Source organism: Spermophilus citellus, assembly GCF_964194105.1.
Source record: "Spermophilus citellus genome assembly, chromosome: 5".
NCBI lineage: Eukaryota > Metazoa > Chordata > Mammalia > Rodentia > Sciuridae > Spermophilus > Spermophilus citellus.
The window spans coordinates 117,219,786-117,237,557 of NC_138186.1; the positions used below are offsets into that span (position 1 = coordinate 117,219,786).

Sequence of the window (17,772 nt, forward strand, 5' to 3'; positions counted from 1 at the left end):
ATTTTTTTTTAAGATCTCTATCTCCTGGTAGAGCTCGTTCTTTGCCATTTGAATTTGTTTGTTTAATTCATTTTCAAAATATACTTTTATTTCTTGGACTTGCTGTCTCATGTCTTCTCTAATATTCCTTTCCATTCGAGTTAGGTATGCCTTGAGTTCTTTCCCTATCCCTGTTTCTGATGTTTCTATGTCCTCCTGTAGAATTGAGTTGTCTTGCATTGTTTGTAATCCTTTTTTCCCTTGTTTCCTCATGTTGTCCACGTTACTTTCCAGCTCTATTTGATTGTCGTGTTTCTGCTCTCTTGTATAGATTTGTTTTGTTTCTGTATTACTCTGATGTCTCTCCTTTGTGTTGTTAAACTATGCCTGCTAACGTGGATTCCGCTGGGAAGGAATTCCGACGTCCGAGCTCCAGTGACGACACTACTCTGCTATGACGGGCCCCAGTCTCCTTGCCGGGGTGTCCTAATGGGGGGGTGTGACTGGACTGTCTCTGTTTGGTTTCAGCTCCCAGTCGCGGCAGGCAGGCGGTCTCCAGCCGCCCAGTATCACAGGCCGCGGGCAGGTGATCAGTCGCCAGCGGGCGGGCGTTCTCCTACCGCCCAGTTACGCGGGCAGTGGGTGAACTGTCGCCGGCGGGTCTGCAGTTTACAGCCGCCCAGTCGCGAGGGCCTTGCCTCTAGTCCCCTGGTTTCTCCTGCTAGTCTTGGTTTCTCCTGCTAGACCAGATTTCCCCTGAGTGATGGTTCTCGGCAGTTCAAACTGTACTCTGGGCCTGCCGTTTGTTGGGTGTGGAGGGTGGCTATTGGGAACCCCAGCACTCTATTGTTTTGTTTCCCTTGTGGGGGATAGAACTGTACCGCTTCCTTCCCCGTCTGAAATCCCGAACTCAGCCCAAGGGTCAGTGCGGGCTTGGCTGGCGGGATTCCACCGTGTTGTTGCAGCCACTTATCTCCCTGCTTACTAGTTAGTCCCTTCTCTGCGGCGCCACGCCTTCTGTAGCCGCGGGGCAGGCCGCGCGAATCAGATAGCCTGGATCTCCAGGGTCACACAGTTGGCTTTTGGGATCCCCGGCACTCTATGGTTTTGATTTTTTCTGCTTGCTCCTCCCCCAGCGCTGGCCAGACAGGTTTTGTTTTGGCTGCTGATGGGAGGGGGGGTTGAAGGTCAGGTGCCTTTATTTTCCCCTTAGTCTTTATGCAGGCTCACTGTGATACTCCCTCCCCCGGAAAGGATAGGAGAGATTTTATGTGAAATCCCCCTATGTATGGGGGCTGAGCTGAGTGAGACACACCTGTTTTGTTGTTGCAATCTGTCGGAGAGTGGCGGTGGATACTTCAGCTCTCCAAGATGGTGGCCGCTGATTGCCTTAGTGGAGTGACCCTTGTGGGGGATGGGACTGTACCACTTCCTTCCCTGTCTTAAATCCCGAACTCAGCCCGGGGGTCAGTGCGGGCTTGGCTGGCGGGATTCCACCGTGTTGTCACAGCCACTTATCTCCCTGCTTACTAGTTAGTCCCTTCTCTGCGGCGCCTCGCCTTCTGTAGCCACGGGGCAGGCCGCGCGAATCAGACAGCCTGGATCTCCGGGGTCACACAGTTGGCTTTTGGGATCCCTGGCACTCTATGGTTTTGATTTTTTCTGCTTGCCCCTCCCCCAGCGCTGGCTAGACAGGTTTTGTTTTGGCTGCTGATGGGAGGGGGGGTTGAAGGTCAGGTGCCTCTATTTTCCCCTTAGTCTTTATGCAGGCTCACTGTGATACTCCCTCCCCCGGAAAGGATAGGAGAGATTTTATGCGAAATCCCCCTATGTATGGGGGCTGAGCTGAGTGAGACACACCTGTTTTGTTGTTGCAATCTGTCAGAGAGTGGCGGTGGATACTTCAGCTCTCCAAGATGGTGGCCGCTGATTGCCTTAGTCCACACTAGACAACTTTTCATCAGCACAAAGGGGCTTAACAAGTTGTGCTTTCCGTTTTCCTAGAGAAGAGACTTGTAGATTGTCATGCTGTGACAGCTCACAGTGTCTGAGCCATCTGAAATATTGTTCTTTGGCCTCAGATTCCATGTGGCCTTTTCCTTACATACCTGTAGGAATCAGTAGTATGTTTTTAAGGGAAGAAAGTGATTCAGCATATCAGGCTCAGATTTTTTTTTTTTTTTTGTGTGTGTGTGTGTGTGTATGAAATTTCTGCCCTAGTTCCCAGGACAAATTGGAGGAGCATGATGATAAAACTGCCATAGCCTAGCCTTGATACAGCCAGCTCTCTCTACAATCTGTCAGAACTCCTAGATGAAGTAATATATAGTTGTGTTATTTAGCTTTGTGTCTCTGTGGCCAAAATATCTGACAAGGACAACAAGGAGGAAAAGTTTACTTTGGCTCATAGTTTCAGAGGTTTAGTCCATGATCAGCCAGCTTCATTGCTCTGGGCTCAGGGTGTGGTGGAGGAAAAGTATTCAGCTCATAGCAGATGGGAAGGAGAGAGAGAGAGAGAGAGAGAGAGAGCGAGAGAGAGAGAGAGAGAGAGAGAGAGAGAGAGAGAGAGAAGGAAAGGGAGGGGAAGGAGTGAAGAAGAGGGAGAGGGGGGGAAGGGAGGAAGGAATAGGCCGCTGGGAAGATACATCCTTCCAGGGCATGCCCCCAGTGACACACCTCCCCCAGCCATAACCACCTGCCAATGATTGCCACCCAGTTAGTTAGTCCATTCTACCACGCGGCCTGCGCAGTGGTTTCATTAATGAGGTTCTAGGCATAAAGTTAGTTAGAAGAGATCGAAATAAAACACACAGACCAGTTACCTTATTTATATTGCTAGGTCCGAGACGTCTCACCTCTCTGGTTCCCACCTCTAGCCGCCCAGCAGGGCAGCGAGGATTACTCAGGGCTAGCAGGAGAGAGAGAGAGTGAACACGCCTGGGAGTAGCCCTTTATTGGGGAACAAGAGATTCAGGGGAGAATTCCATCCAATGAAGGTTGAGGGGGGGCTGCACTCCAAGGTCAGGGTCAGTGATTGGGTCCCCGGGGTCAGTGGTCAGGCACACCCCCACACGGATGGGCTCTCTCATCAGGAAAGGGTCGGGAAAGCTTCGACAGAGCCAAAGCGCCTCAGGCCCTTAATGGGAGTCACCCAATCACGTGTTAGAATGGCTTCCCACATATCGCCCCTTTATTTTCTTAACAATGAGGCGGCGGTTCACTCTCTGGAGTTCCTGGATTCTTGATTGGAAGACTCGCCATCCTATAGTTACAATACAAAAGAGAATTAACAGCAAAGAGAATAATCCAATAATGTACCAAGCGGAGTCTTTAAGAATATTTCCAGGGTTGAATCCATTTAACTCCTTCAATATTTGGTTAGCCAAAGAAGAAGGATCTGAAAAATCAGCTCTGTTATTTTGAATGTCTTGGATATGGTGATGAAGTTCCAGAATATCCAAGCTATTATTACTATTTTGCCAAATACCTAATAAATGGTTTTTAACCTTCTCCCAATCCCAGAGAGAAGCATTGTACTTGGCAGCTGTAACACATACATACTTATAATTAGCATGGCATTTAAGCCTTTCTTTAAATTTTAAGGCTGAAAGTTCATTACCTATGTCTATAACAGTCGCCTCTAAGGCATTTAATTTAGTCTCAATCCTCTCATCAATATTTACTTGATTACGCAGAGCCTTGGAAGTATTTTGAGCTAAATTATTAAGAAATTTTGTATGCTGAATATTCTGAGACAATGTCAGAGACGCTGAGACAGTTGAGGCAATGAATGAGACCAGCACTAAAACACCAACAATTATGACTCCAATAGCACGTTTAGGTCTTGTTAGCTGGGCATGAATTTGCTGCAAGACTTGTAAACCAGCATCAGCATACCATGGCTCTGAAATATTAGCAGGTAATAAAACGAAAGAGGGCTGATGAAGTATCAGCACTCCTTTTCCTCCATTATACCTAGAAATACAATTAGTTAGGTTGCACTTATTACAAGTAAAAACATATCTGTCATCTATCCACTTAACTTTTATATTTCCAATAATTAAAACATAAGGAGATTGGACACAAGCTCTTAAGCCATAGCAAGATCCCTCTTTACAGTTCTTGCCGACAAATTTTGGTAAAGGTTTATCTGTAAAATGTAAATACCCTGAGGCAGCAATTAAACGCCAAATATCTCTTTGAACACCTCCTTTACTATTTGTCAAAATATTACTAACAAATTCTGCAGGTGTCATAGCAGAATTTCTTCGTAATTGTCTCTTATCAATTTTTGGAGACCAGTCTAAAATATACCCACTAGCTTTAGACACCTTATGTTGTACAGGAAAGGTATTTACACAATCCATCCATTTAGGAAAGGTGCCAATCTCAATTGTAGAACTATTTGGACAGTGGGGTATCGGTGGAGGTTTTGCAGAAATGACTGGCTTGTTATGGGAAAGTCCCATCTTAATTACTGATCTAGTATTAGGTTTTAAGTCCCCATAAATAGAATTATTTGTCAGTCTAGGTTTACCAATCGCTGTCTTTTCTTCAAATGATACTTTTAGACAGCCAGCATGTTTATCATGTGACCAACACAAAGGTAATTGAGCACTGTAGCCAGAATAATTAAATCTAGTCACATGATTGGGAGTAATATAAGTATCTGTAAATCCTCCCATCATGAATGAGTCATTAGTAAATACTGGAATAGATTCTCCAGTCCACACAGCTGGGTGTACCAGGGGTGGATCTGGGAAATACGTCCAATAAGTGTCTACTTGATTCCCTTTTACCTGACAGCCCAGTAGGGCAATTACTGTTGCTACCATCAAGACTGGGGTCCTGTTCTTTCCTAGGCGTCGAAGTATTCGGGAAGCCTGGGTTGTTAGCTTCTTCACATCTTTCCACGAAATCAGCTTTTCGGCTGGTTCAATCTGGTCTTTCTTCATCTTTTTCCGATATCTCCTCCTTCTGGGTAGTGGCTCCTCCGATTCGATCCTCAGTCGCTTGAATCTGGGTTCTATCTCCTCCATGTCTGATAGCACGTTCAGGCACCCAAATAGGACGGAAAGCACCTTCTGGGAAGATACAAGCATGACCTCGGCCCCATGTTATTACCGGTTCCGGACCCTTCCACTGACCAGTTTGTAAATCTTTCCACAGAACTCTGCCTAAGGGGCCTGTTACTGAGGGAGACATTTGTCTCTCAGCAGCTGTGTGACCTTCTGCGTCACAGTTTAAAAAATTTAAAACAAACAAGGCATGATTAAGGCTATTTTGGGGAGTCACAATCCTATTCCCCCCTTTTAATTTTTGTAATTGAAGCTTAATAGATAAATGAGCTCGTTCCACAATGGCTTGACCTTGGGGGTTATAAGGAATTCCTGTTTTATGATTAATTTTAAACTCTTGGCAAAATTGTTGAAAAGAAGAGCTTACGTAAGCTGGTGCATTATCTGTTTTAATCTGCATAGGGCACCCTAAAACGGAAAAAGCTGCTAAGCAATGAGAAATTACATGTTGAGTATTTTCCTTAGTACGTGCTGTGGCAAAAATAAATCTAGAATAAGTGTCCACTATGACATGCACATAACATTGTTTACCAAATTGAGGAATATGAGTTACATCCATTTGCCATATTTGATTTGGTTTTAATCCACGGGGATTTACCCCTGATGGCAGAGATGGAGTGTGAATAACACACTTAGGGCATTGGCTTACAATCTGACGAGCTTGTTCTCTGGTAATACTAAATTTTTTACGTAAGCTAGAAGCATTTTGATGATGTAAGGAATGGGAAGCTAGGGCACAGTCATACAAAGACATCTGTTGACAAAAAGCTACTAACTTATCAATTTTGTCATTACCTGAAACTAGAGGTCCAGGAAGATTAGTATGGGTACGTATGTGTCCTATGAAACATGGGTACTTTCGCATTAGCACTGTCTTTTGTAAATTATGAAATAATTCAAATAACTCCTGTGATGAAGTAAACCCAATAACTGAGGTTTCAATATTTTTGGTAACTCCAACTGCATATAAGCTGTCAGAATAGATATTAATAGGCTCATTTGAAAAATAATCTAAGGCACAAATCAGAGCTTGAAGCTCTGCTCTTTGGGCAGAAGTATAAGAAGTTTGTATTACCTCTGTGTGAACACGGCTGAAGAAACCTGCCTTACCGGAGTTTGAAGCATCCGTGAACACCGATAAAGCTTTCTCTATTGGATGAGCTCGTACAATCTTTGGAAAGATAAGTGACGTTAATGATGCAAATTCTACAATCTTATCACGAGGATAATGGCTATCTATCTGCCCAGGAAAATCTGCAAAGGCTATCTGCCATGAGCTAGAAGTTTGAAAAAGCCAATTAGTCTGTTGAACAGAAAATGGAATAATTATGATATCAGGCTCAGATCCAATTAATTGTAAAATCCTAGTTCTACCTTTAATTACTAATTGAGCTATAGAATCATGAAAAGGAATTAATGTTTTTTGAGGGGAGTGGGATAAATAAATCCACTCAATAACTCCTAATCTTTGCCATATGGCTCCTGTTGGGGTATGCTCAGTTGGAAATATTAATAAATACACTATTTCTTTAGGATCTATTCTAGTAAGCTGTGCATTTTTAATTGTAATTTCAACTTTTCTTAAGGCTGTTTTGGCCTCCAAAGTTAGCTGCCGTGGAGAGGTTGGAGAAGGATTTCCTTGTAATATCTGAAATAAAGGACTTAACTTAGAAGTAGTTAGTTTTAAGGATGGCCTCAGCCAGTTAATATCTCCTAATAGTTTTTGAGACTCATTAAGGGTACATAACTCCTTAACTCTTATCTGAAGAGTTTGGGGACGGACTGTACGTCCTTGAATTATCTGACCTAGATATTGAAAAGGAGATACCTTTTGAATTTTTTGAGGAGCTGTACATAAACCCATTGCTGTAAGTGAAGTCTCTGAGTAAAAATTTCTGAAAGTACTTCTGGATTAGCATGAGCCAATAATATATCATCCATAAAATGAATAATATATGCATCAGGAAAGCTATTTCTTATGGGATCTATTGCCTGATCAACGTATTTTTGACACAGTGTAGGACTATTACGCATTCCCTGGGGAAGTACCTTCCAGCAATATCTTTTAACAGGTTCCTTAAAATTAATTGCTGGGACAGTGAAAGCAAATCTTTCACAATCTACAGGATGCAACCTTATAGAGAAAAAGCAGTCTTTTAAATCTATTACCATCAAGCTATAATCTAAAGGAATGGCTGTGGGGGAAGGAAGTCCTGGCTGTAATGATCCCATAGGCTGAATTGCATGATTTATCACCCTTAAATCCTGTAGTAATCTCCAATTTCCTGACTTTTTCTTAATAACAAAAATAGGTGTGTTCCAAGGACTAAGCATTGGTTCAATATGACCAGCCTGAAGTTGTTCCTCAACTAATCTATGAATTATTTTAAGCTTTTCCCCTGAGATGGGCCACTGAGCAATCCATATAGGCTCCTCTGTGAGCCATGTGATTTTTTCAGCTGTCTTAGGGATCGGGGAAGTACTCAGGGCCCCTAGTAAAAATTTTGATTTGGAGCATTTACTAATCTTTGACGTGGAGACTGGCTTGTAAATAGATACTCTTCCTGAAGGGTCTCCTTATCATCTCCAGGAAAATACCTCTGATTAACTTCCTCAACTGACCTTATAGAATTTGGAGTAACTAATAACAATCCCATTTTGGTTAAAATATCTCTTCCCCATAGGTTAGCTGGTAAAGACTCTAACACATGAGGCTTAAATACTCCACTGTTCCCATCAGAATCTTCCCAACGGAGATTGTTGGCACTTTGAGCAGGCTGTGAAACCTGTCCTATTCCCTCTAGGTTAGCTGGTGCTACATGCAAAGGCCAGTTCCTAGGCCAAAACCTACTGGACAATACTGAGATATGAGCCCCTGTGTCTATTATTCCTAGGAAATTTTTATTATTAATTCTAAGTTTCAATAAAGGGCGTTCTTGCCGTACTAACTGGGACCAGTATACTCTGTCTGGCGGTTTAGAAACTGAATCTACCGGCAGGTGCCTTTCTGAGACACAAGGCAATAATATTAATTGAGCAAAAATATCCTTTGGGGTGAGCCTTAGGGCATAATTGGATTTTACAGTAACATATAACTGTCCTTTAAATTTTGAATCTATCACACCAGGTATTACCTCAATTGCTCCCTTTAATTCATTACGTCCCAAAATCAAACCTACAGTATTATCAGGAAGCGGCCCGAAAATCCCAGTAGGAATTTGTTCTGGCCCCGTTTCAGGATTTAATTCAACTGTCTTTGAAGGTCCTAAGAAAACTGTGATCTCTGTCCCGGTAAAAATCGCGGACTGTCCTGGTCGGCGCCAGTGACATCACACTCTGCGACCTCCCTTGGAATTCCCCGTATTGTTGCTCGGCTCCCACTAGGAGGAAATGATGGCGGCGAGAAGGCGGGCTGATTCGCGCCATCTGAATCCTCCGCATGGGGCTGCGAGTTTAAGTTCACATTTCTAACCTTTGGCTTGGCCCCTAGTGCCTTTGTTTTTAAACGGCTTAAGGGAAAGGGAATTAACTTAGCCTCAGGCTGATTCTCCATTTGAATAGACTTAACAGCTCGTTGAATGCCTTTTAAAAGGTCCTCAGGCTGCCACGAACTCTGGCCCATATATTCAAAAAGACAAACTTCTAGGGCCGTCCAATTTTTCTGTATATTTTATATGCCTCCAGGTAGTTCATTAGAAAGACAGACTCTCTGTAACTTCCTTCCTAATTTCTCCCAAGTAAGTAACTTTGGAGACTCTTGGTCACAAAACCAAGGACAATATTCACCTACAATCTTTAAAAATTGTAATAACTGAGTTTTCTTTATCTGTTTTCCTTTCTGATTAATTATACTGTCTAAAATAGTCAGATACATTTCCTTACCCGTAGAAGTTGAATTTCCCATTTTAAGTAATTTAACGTCTCTTTCCTTTGATATCTCCAGGTACTTTTGTGACTCAAATTGTCACCTCTTCCTTTATCTTTATTTTTATTCCTTATCTTCCTTTATCTTTATTTTTTCCTTATCTTTATAGCGCGCTCCCACTCAATCTAACTAATCTAGAATGCCCCATGTTGGGCGCCAATTCTACCACGCGGCCTGCGCAGTGGTTTCATTAATGAGGTTCTAGGCATAAAGTTAGTTAGAAGAGATCGAAATAAAACACACAGACCAGTTACCTTATTTATATTGCTAGGTCCGAGACGTCTCACCTCTCTGGTTCCCACCTCTAGCCGCCCAGCAGGGCAGCGAGGATTACTCAGGGCTAGCAGGAGAGAGAGAGAGTGAACACGCCTGGGAGTAGCCCTTTATTGGGGAACAAGAGATTCAGGGGAGAATTCCATCCAATGAAGGTTGAGGGGGGGCTGCACTCCAAGGTCAGGGTCAGTGATTGGGTCCCCGGGGTCAGTGGTCAGGCACACCCCCACACGGATGGGCTCTCTCATCAGGAAAGGGTCGGGAAAGCTTCGACAGAGCCAAAGCGCCTCAGGCCCTTAATGGGAGTCACCCAATCATGTGTTAGAATGGCTTCCCACAGTCCATTTAAACTAGGATGGACTGATTAGGTTTTAGCTCTCATAATCTAATCATTTTGTTTCTGAATATTCCTGCTTAACACAGGAGCTTTTGGGGGACACCTCATATTTATACCGTAACAGTAGTAATAGAATCAAAAGACTAGATTTAGAAATTGGGATTCTGTTGTTGCTCAAGAATCTGATGGGAAGGTAAGAAGCTCAGAGATGTCCTTTGATTCATGACAGAGTGCATGGACTGGTCATATGTGAGTGGGCATACAGGTCAGAGGCCTTGGATGGAGGTTAGGGAGATCACAGAATAAATTTGTTGGCATCTCTTGTGTTCTGGCAGCCCAGAACGCCCTGAGAGTATGAAAAACAAAGATTTTGTTTTTTGTTTTGTTGTGGCAGTAGCCAACAGCGTAGTAGTATTGAGTTTATTTTGAGATGTTGGTTAATAAATATAAATCAGTTTAGTTAAAAAAAAGAATTTTGCATTTGTTCAGTCATTTAACAAGTATTTATGAGGATTTCCTGTGTGACAAGGCAGCCATAGAAACAGTTCCTGCTGTTATGGAGCTCATGGAGGGGATGGTGAAGTAATGCAGAGGTACCAGTATGGGATAAATTGTGCCATGAGTGCTCATCAAGGAAGAGGAGTCTTTCCTGAAGATGTGATGAGTCAGCCTCAGTCTAAAGGAAGAGGCATTAACTAGGTCAAGAGGAAAGAGAATAACATTCATCTTGGAGAACAAGGGCATGCACTGTGTGTGCATGTGTTGCATGTGCACATGTATGCATGTGTACTTGCCTGCTCCCTTCTGACAGCCTTAATTTCTCTTTAAGGTAGGAGGAAAGGTCATCTGATGGGACTGGACGTTTGAGCATAGTGGAAAAGGTTTAAAAGCCTTGTGTATGTGGGAGTGTAAGTTGACTAGAAACATTCAGGCAGTACTAAGAGCCACTTTCAAGTTGGCAGTGATTTCTTAAATGGAACTTTTTTTTTTTTTTTACTATTGCTTCCTGTTTTCCCAGCAGGGCATGTGTATGTGTATAAGAATAGATAAAAGTGGTAGGTAATTGTGTTCATTTAGTTTTTCCAGATAGGTCTGACCTAAAAAAACAGGATCAAAGGCATTTTGGATATTGACAAATTATATGGTTGAAGTGGATCATAGAAGCTGAGCTGGATAAAGGAGGGGACATAAAAATGAGGACTGCTAGAGAAAGTGGAATTTTTGGTAGATTGAGGTCCTTATAAGGTGGGGCATTTAAAGCAAAATCAATTTGAGAATAAAAGAGGTTTTGGATAAGAAATGTTGAAGGCAGAGCAGTTACCTGTGATAATGACATGATCTAACATGTAGAAATGGGGATCTAACTGGAGTGTAAGCAAAATTAGAGGTACTCCAAGTCAAGTAGGATGGAGCAAAGCTTGGGGCAGAGGAAAAGGTAGTTCCCAGGAATAAACTGTACATTATAACCAAATGCGTGAGCTCAAAGTGTCTGTGTGTGTGTGTGTGTGTGTGTGTGTGTGTGTGTGATCAAGAGCATATGACCCATAAATGACAGGTGCAGGGATTGGGAGAGGAAGGTGACGATGAGGCAGTCAGCTTAATTTGTTTCTTTATCTTTGATTTATATAATCACATCCTTCCAGATATTGAATTTGTAAAATAAAGCATTCAGATATTAAATATGCCATTTTCTAGATATTTATTTACATTAATTTGGAGTTTTCATATTGATGTTCCTCTCCTTGTCATCTCAGAATAATATAAGGTAATAACTGGATAATCTATAACCTTAGCTTAGAATTGAATAGTAGCTATATTATGCATAATTGAAAAATGAAAGTAGGAAAATTTTAATAATAAAAATGTTCCTGAATACTTTTCCAATAAATGTATAGAAAATAAGACATTATTATTAGAGGAATAAGTTATTGCTCAAGCAGTGAGTTACAAAACATTATTGGTATATAAACCTAGACCTAAATTAGGATCTTGTTCCTATCTTACAGCATCCTTATGGTATGGTTGAAGTGCTCTGGTTAAATGGAGATTCAAGTCTACAGTGCTTGAAATAATTCTCTATTAACTATGCATATTCAAAAAGAATTAAATTATAACATATATATTATTGGAGACTATGCCTACTACTGAACTAGGCCCATTTTGCCCACCCTACAGTATGCCAATCACTGAAACAAGAAGTTTTGCCAAATAGAGAGTTTATTTATTAAGTGGTCAGTCATGTGGAGGTAGGCAATCTTTTCTCAAATCTGCCTCGTCATAGAATTTAGGGGTATTTATGGGATAAAGAAAGAGGATAGTAAAAGCATGAAGACAGGTGATGAAAGTAAGGAAAAGTGAAATAAACAGTGTTCTACACTTAACAGAACCAAACTTCAAGTATCTTCATAGGATTCATGTTCAGAAAATGGCAGTTAGCATGCCGTGAGGATGGATTTTTGGCCCCCTGATGTCAAAGGTCACTCATGGGACACTTGCACAGGTTCAAGTGAAGGACTTGTGGTTTCTACTGGTTTGTGATAGATAAAAGGGCCCCTAAGCTCCTGAAAAACAGCTTAGGCAGCCATTACCACCATCAACATATGTCAGAAGTGTTATTTGTAGCAAAGCTAATGAGAATATACTGCTTAGCTATGTGACCTCTGAAATTGATAATAAAAGCAAGTAGCTAAAAAGCTAATGAAGCTAGCAGGTTTATTCAGGTTTTTTCTTGGTTTTATTCCTTCCAAGATTTCTCATGTCTATATTTATTTTTGAATACTTAAAGCCAGCTAGTGGATTTTTAAATTATACTTAAAAAAATTGTTCCATGGTAATAAAAATCCTGGCAATAACTAGAGATTAACTAGAGAATAACTTAAAGATTAAGTTGCTATTTCATGGCATAGAAAAAATTCTGGTTTTTGTCATTGGTTATTTTACATAGAAACAAAGAGGATGTTTATTTGTTGACTTAAAAGGAGATTTTATTACCTTGTGATTCAAGAGTCAAAGAATGCATATGTGTATAGAATGATACTGAGGGATGTTAAGTCTATTCTACCATTATATGAAGTTACTAAATTGAAATATTTTATTTTAAATTTCTTTTCTCTTACCCTGTGTAGTAAACTTCTCCCTAGTTGTGGAAATTTGAGGCACTGATTGAAAGACATTTTTCGGCCATCCATGTGCCTTCAATATAGCTCCTGGGTAGCAGTAGGAAGTTAACCTGAGATCACATGTAAGCTGTACATCAGAGGTTTTTAATCTGGAGACCACTGATGGTCATTATCTCTGAACCCTTGAAACATTATGTAAAATGACTTGTATACGTGAAGTTTTCATTTGGTGGTTAAAGGGTTCTGTGACCCTAAGAAGATTGATTAAACAACCCATTAACACTAACCCACTATATACTGTGCATAAAGAAGATTCTTTACATAGAGATGACTAAAGGTTGATTAAATAATCTTTCTTTCTATATCATAAAATGGCAGCTTTGATATAAGAATTTCAAAAATTTTTTGTTTACCTGGTTTGGTTTAAAATACTTTTGAGAAATATTCCAGATATGTAATTTAATTTTCTCAGATTAAAAAAAATAAGCTAAGTAGACTTGCATCCTAAACTGATTTAACACTGTTTTTGGTTCTTGTCTAATTTGCCCATTTGATTTATCAGTGTGAAATAGATACTGTTTTTGTTTCCACAGTGGTTATCTAATTAAAATTCATGGCAATTGGAAAGTAATCTCCATTATTGAAAGCAACACAGAACTAGTTTGATGCCAGCAATAGTGCCCTGACACTTTTTCAGTGTCACTATTATGGAATTTTTTTTGTTTCTAAGATCAGAAGAAAAATAAAATCAGCTAATTATACCATGCACCCACTATTCTTATAAGAACTGCTTTTTGTTGCATTTAAAGTTCACACTAATGTATTAAGGGAGATGCTGTTATTACCCCATTTTACAGATGAAAAAATGGAGACCAAGGGAAATTCACAACTTTGTCCAAGGGGAGTAAGTAGCAGACCAGCATTCTAACTACAGAGCCAATCAATAAAGAACTTTCCCCCTTGAATTAAAGGCAAAGTGATATCTAAGGAGATACTGCAGGCAAGAGGCAGCATCTCAGCTTTAGTCATTCTGCCCCAGTGTAAAAGGAAGAGGAAGAAAGTGCCTATCTTGGCTATCTCACCCAGTATTTATGAGTCAAATTTAAAAGCATGTGAAGGCTGGGAAAGTACTCTCTGCTTTGGCAGTTTGGGGATTGTCCATCCAGACCCAGTTGATTTCCCTCTTGTCCTCAGCTGGATGGAATTGGGGGTTCTCTTCTGGTTCTTGAGCGGCTATCTTTACTGGAATGGGTTGTGGAGCCTGAGGGCCAGGCCTGTGATGGGTAAACTGGGTTTCTTGAGGCTGTGGGGAGGTTAGTAAGGAGAAACTTGATCCCCGTGACTCTTCAAGTTCATTGTCTATTGACTCTAATTCAGTGAAGAATTTATTTTTTTTGAATTTATATTATTTGTTTATTTAGTAGATGGGTTTCATGTCAGCATATTTAAAACTTGGGCTTTTGGTCTTACTTTAGTTGAGAAGTAAAAATGTTTAAAGTCATCCTTTGATTTAAGGTAACTATAATGCTGACATGTTTAATTTTTTATAGGCTTCCCCCCCACCCCGCCCCCTTTTTTCTTTTTCTTTTGTAGTGCTGGGGATCAAACCCTGGGCCTTACTCATGTTAGGAAAGTCCTCTATCTGAACCACATCCCAAACCATACTTTTTTAAAAAAATTATTATTTTTTTTTTGACAAAGGAACGAGAGAAAAGAAAACATGAAAGAATTCTGAGTGAAGAACTTGTTGCCGCTGTGACCTACCTTAATCAGTTTTTGCCTCCTGAGCACACTATTGTCTATATTCCTTGGGATATGGCCAAGTACACCAAAAGGTGAATAATACTCATATGTCTGGTTTTGATATTTTCCTTTTCTTGGAGTAACAAATAGCAGCAAGCTAAACTCTGTGGAAAAGTACATATTACTCTTCCTTCATGAACCTGCTGAGTGGTGGTTTTGAGTGCTTAAACCAATTGACCAAACTCTCTTTTTTCCTACCATTTATACTATTTGCAAATTGTTTGAAGTATCAGGTCATTTCAGAATATCTCTACTATCCCTTAAAGACATTAGTTTCCCTTTTTTCCATCTCATTCTAACTCACTATTTCCTCCAACACCATTTTTAGACTGTCTCACTTGTTGAAGAACCTGTGGGAACTCCAGACTATTTATAGTAAATCCACACTCTTTAGTGTAATGTTAAAGCCTCATCAAAAGGTTGGTTCCAGAATATAGTAACTGTTTACTTATTCCAGGGCTATTCTATTCCAGAAAGCCTAATCTTTATGTTCCCCAAATGTAGCAGCCAAGCTTCCAATCCTGAGCCTTTGTTCCTACTGCCTGACCTCCATGGAGTGCTTTCCCCACTGTGTTAGTTAGATGTTTGTTGCTGTGACCAAAATACCTGACAAGAACAACTTAGAGGAGGAAAATTTTATTTGGACTTAGAGTTTCAGAGGCTTAGTCCATTATGGGCCAACTCCATTGCTCTGGGCTCGAGGTGAGGCAAAACATCATGGCAGAAGGATATGGTGGAGAAGCTCTGTTCACCTCCTGGTGACTGGTAGCCAGGAAGCAAAGCGGGGAATGGGCTGCAGAGACAATGAATTCTTCAGGGCATGACCCTGGTGACCCACTTGCCTCCAGTTAAGCCCTACCTGCCTACCTACAGTTAGTCCATTCAAACTAGAATGGATTGATCAGGTCACAGCTCTTATAATCTATCATTCACCGTCTGCATTAATACAGGAGCTTTTGGGGACTCCTCACATCTAAACCATAATATCCCTTCTTTTATCTTGGAAGTTTGAATTCAAAACTCTTCTCACTCAAAGAACTTTCTTTTATTAAATTTACATTATATTTTACTCATTTACACGCATCACATATGTACTAGGTTTATTTTAAGGCTTTATTTTTTAATGTTATTCATTTGTTTTGTACTTATTGTACTTTTTTTCTAAATTATTTTGTGTAGTTAGGTGCACACAAGTACACATATGTACATACACACACATGTATAGCCTTTCCCAAAGTATAAGTTGATTACAGTTGTTATTCTTATTAATTTATTTTTCAATTTTTTCTTCCCCTGCTACCTGCACTATGCATTATGCTCTTGACACAGTCATTTCATGAATGCATATGGAATATAACTCTTGAGATGTGAAAGGCTCTTGTGGGGATGGCCTGTGCCAAAATTAAGGAATGCCAATAGTTGATTCAAAGTTACAAGTCCTTCAGGTCTCTTTTGCATTAAATATTATTAGTTATTGACTATACACTATATTACTGACATTAATTATTAGTGTTACTATTAACTATAACCCAAGAGATTTAAAAAATTAATTCCCTGAATATCTTTACTATAGACTTGATTTACTTTAGGTATATGAATATATATTAAATATATAAGGGTATATTATATATATTTAATATATATTAGAACTTGGGTTTTTACTTTTCTCAATTTTCTTTTCCTCTGCAGCAAGCTGTGCAATGTTCTTGATCGGTTGAATGTGATTGCAGAAAGCGTGGTGAAAAAAACTGGGTTTTTTGTCAACCGCCCCGATTCTTACTGTAGCATTTTGCGGCCAGATGAAAAGTATGTGTGGTATTTAAAAAAATTAAATTAAGATTTTTGTTCTTATGGATAAAAATATTCTAAATATGAACAGTTTGTACTAGATGGGTGAATTTAGTCCTTTGTGGAGGCAAGCTGCTCACAGGACTGTGTACTAAGTGTTCACTGTGAGCCTGGGAACTCCTTTGTAATAAACCTTGAGGTAGAAGCCACAGGGTCTTATTTATTGCTTTGTGGAATAAACAGTACATAAAACATTTCTGTAAAGTAAAATTTTCAGTAGTGAATTTTGTTATTCAGTATTTAATAGGAACAGAAGTGTTTCTGATAGATTAAATACTAATGCTTTTCTGAAAATAGTATTTATCATCAGATTATAGTTATTAGCTCACAGATATGTCTTCATTACTAGTTTATGAGCTTCATCAGACCAAAGATCATGCCTTATTTATCTTTTAAGGAACCAATATTATATACTTTCAGCATTTTATTTTCAGTTAACATAATTAACTACAGTAGTCAAACAACAAAAACCCCAAACCCAACTACTTTGTATGTATCTTTGGAAGTAGTTCTTTTGTTATTGTTTGCATTTGTTATAGTTGCAATTTTAGGGCATCTGTGATAGGGTTCCCTGTGACTATTCAGTGATTCACTAGGAGAACTCAGACAATTTGTTGTACCCTGATTATAATTTATTATGGTAAAAGGATACAAATTAAAATTAGCAAAGGAAAAAAGTTCAAGGGACAAAATCCAAAGGAAATCAGACACAAGCTTGCAGTGTAGTCACATAGAACACACTTCATACCCCCAGAAATAAATTGTGACAGTATATGTAAAAAGTTATCTACTAGGGAAGCTTGTTAGAAACTTGAGGTTTCTTACTAGAGACTGGTCACACAGACTCCCAGAAGAAAAGAAGGTGTTCATCAAAAGTCATATTGTTCCTATAAATAGTTTAGGAATGACGAGCCACTCTTAGTAGTTCTTGGAATGGTGGGGACCCTCCTAAAATCCAAGGTCCAGATACCAGCCAGGCTGTTTTGTTTATTTATTTATTTTGGCATTGGGGATTGAACCCAGGGGCACTTCATCACTAAGCTACATCCCCAGCTCTTTATATATTTTTTTTATTTTGAGATAGGGTTTCATTAATTTGTTTAGAGCTTCACTGAGTTGTTGAGACTGGCTTCAAACTTGTGATCCTCTTGTGCCACTGGAATTATAGGCATGTACCACGGCACCTTGCAGGAGCCAACCTTTTGAGCAGCCCTTTCTAAGGGTAGCAGACCTAGCTCTTTCCTACCCAATACCTTCTTTTAAATAACTCAAGTACTAATATGATGATACAGTATTTCCTAACAAAACACATTCCTTTGTATCCACTATTATGTGGTGGGGGGAGAAAAAAAAGTATTCTAAAAGGAAGTGTGTAAAAACAAACAAAAAAATAACTCCATTGGAATGCAA

At 39.9% G+C, this 17,772-nt stretch overlaps 1 protein-coding gene across 2 annotated transcripts in view; it reads left to right on the forward strand.

Annotated features, from left to right (window-relative positions):
- The window catches only part of FIG4 (FIG4 phosphoinositide 5-phosphatase), a 128,054-nt gene that overhangs the window by 42,990 nt on the left and 67,292 nt on the right, over positions 1 to 17,772 (forward strand). For both annotated transcript variants that reach the window (XM_081295820.1, XM_081295819.1), the window contains exons 11-12: positions 14,413 to 14,546; positions 16,204 to 16,320. In XM_081295820.1, coding sequence (XP_081151946.1) covers positions 14,413 to 14,546; positions 16,204 to 16,320 — 251 coding nt within the window. The remainder of the gene's footprint in view (positions 1 to 14,412; positions 14,547 to 16,203; positions 16,321 to 17,772) is intronic.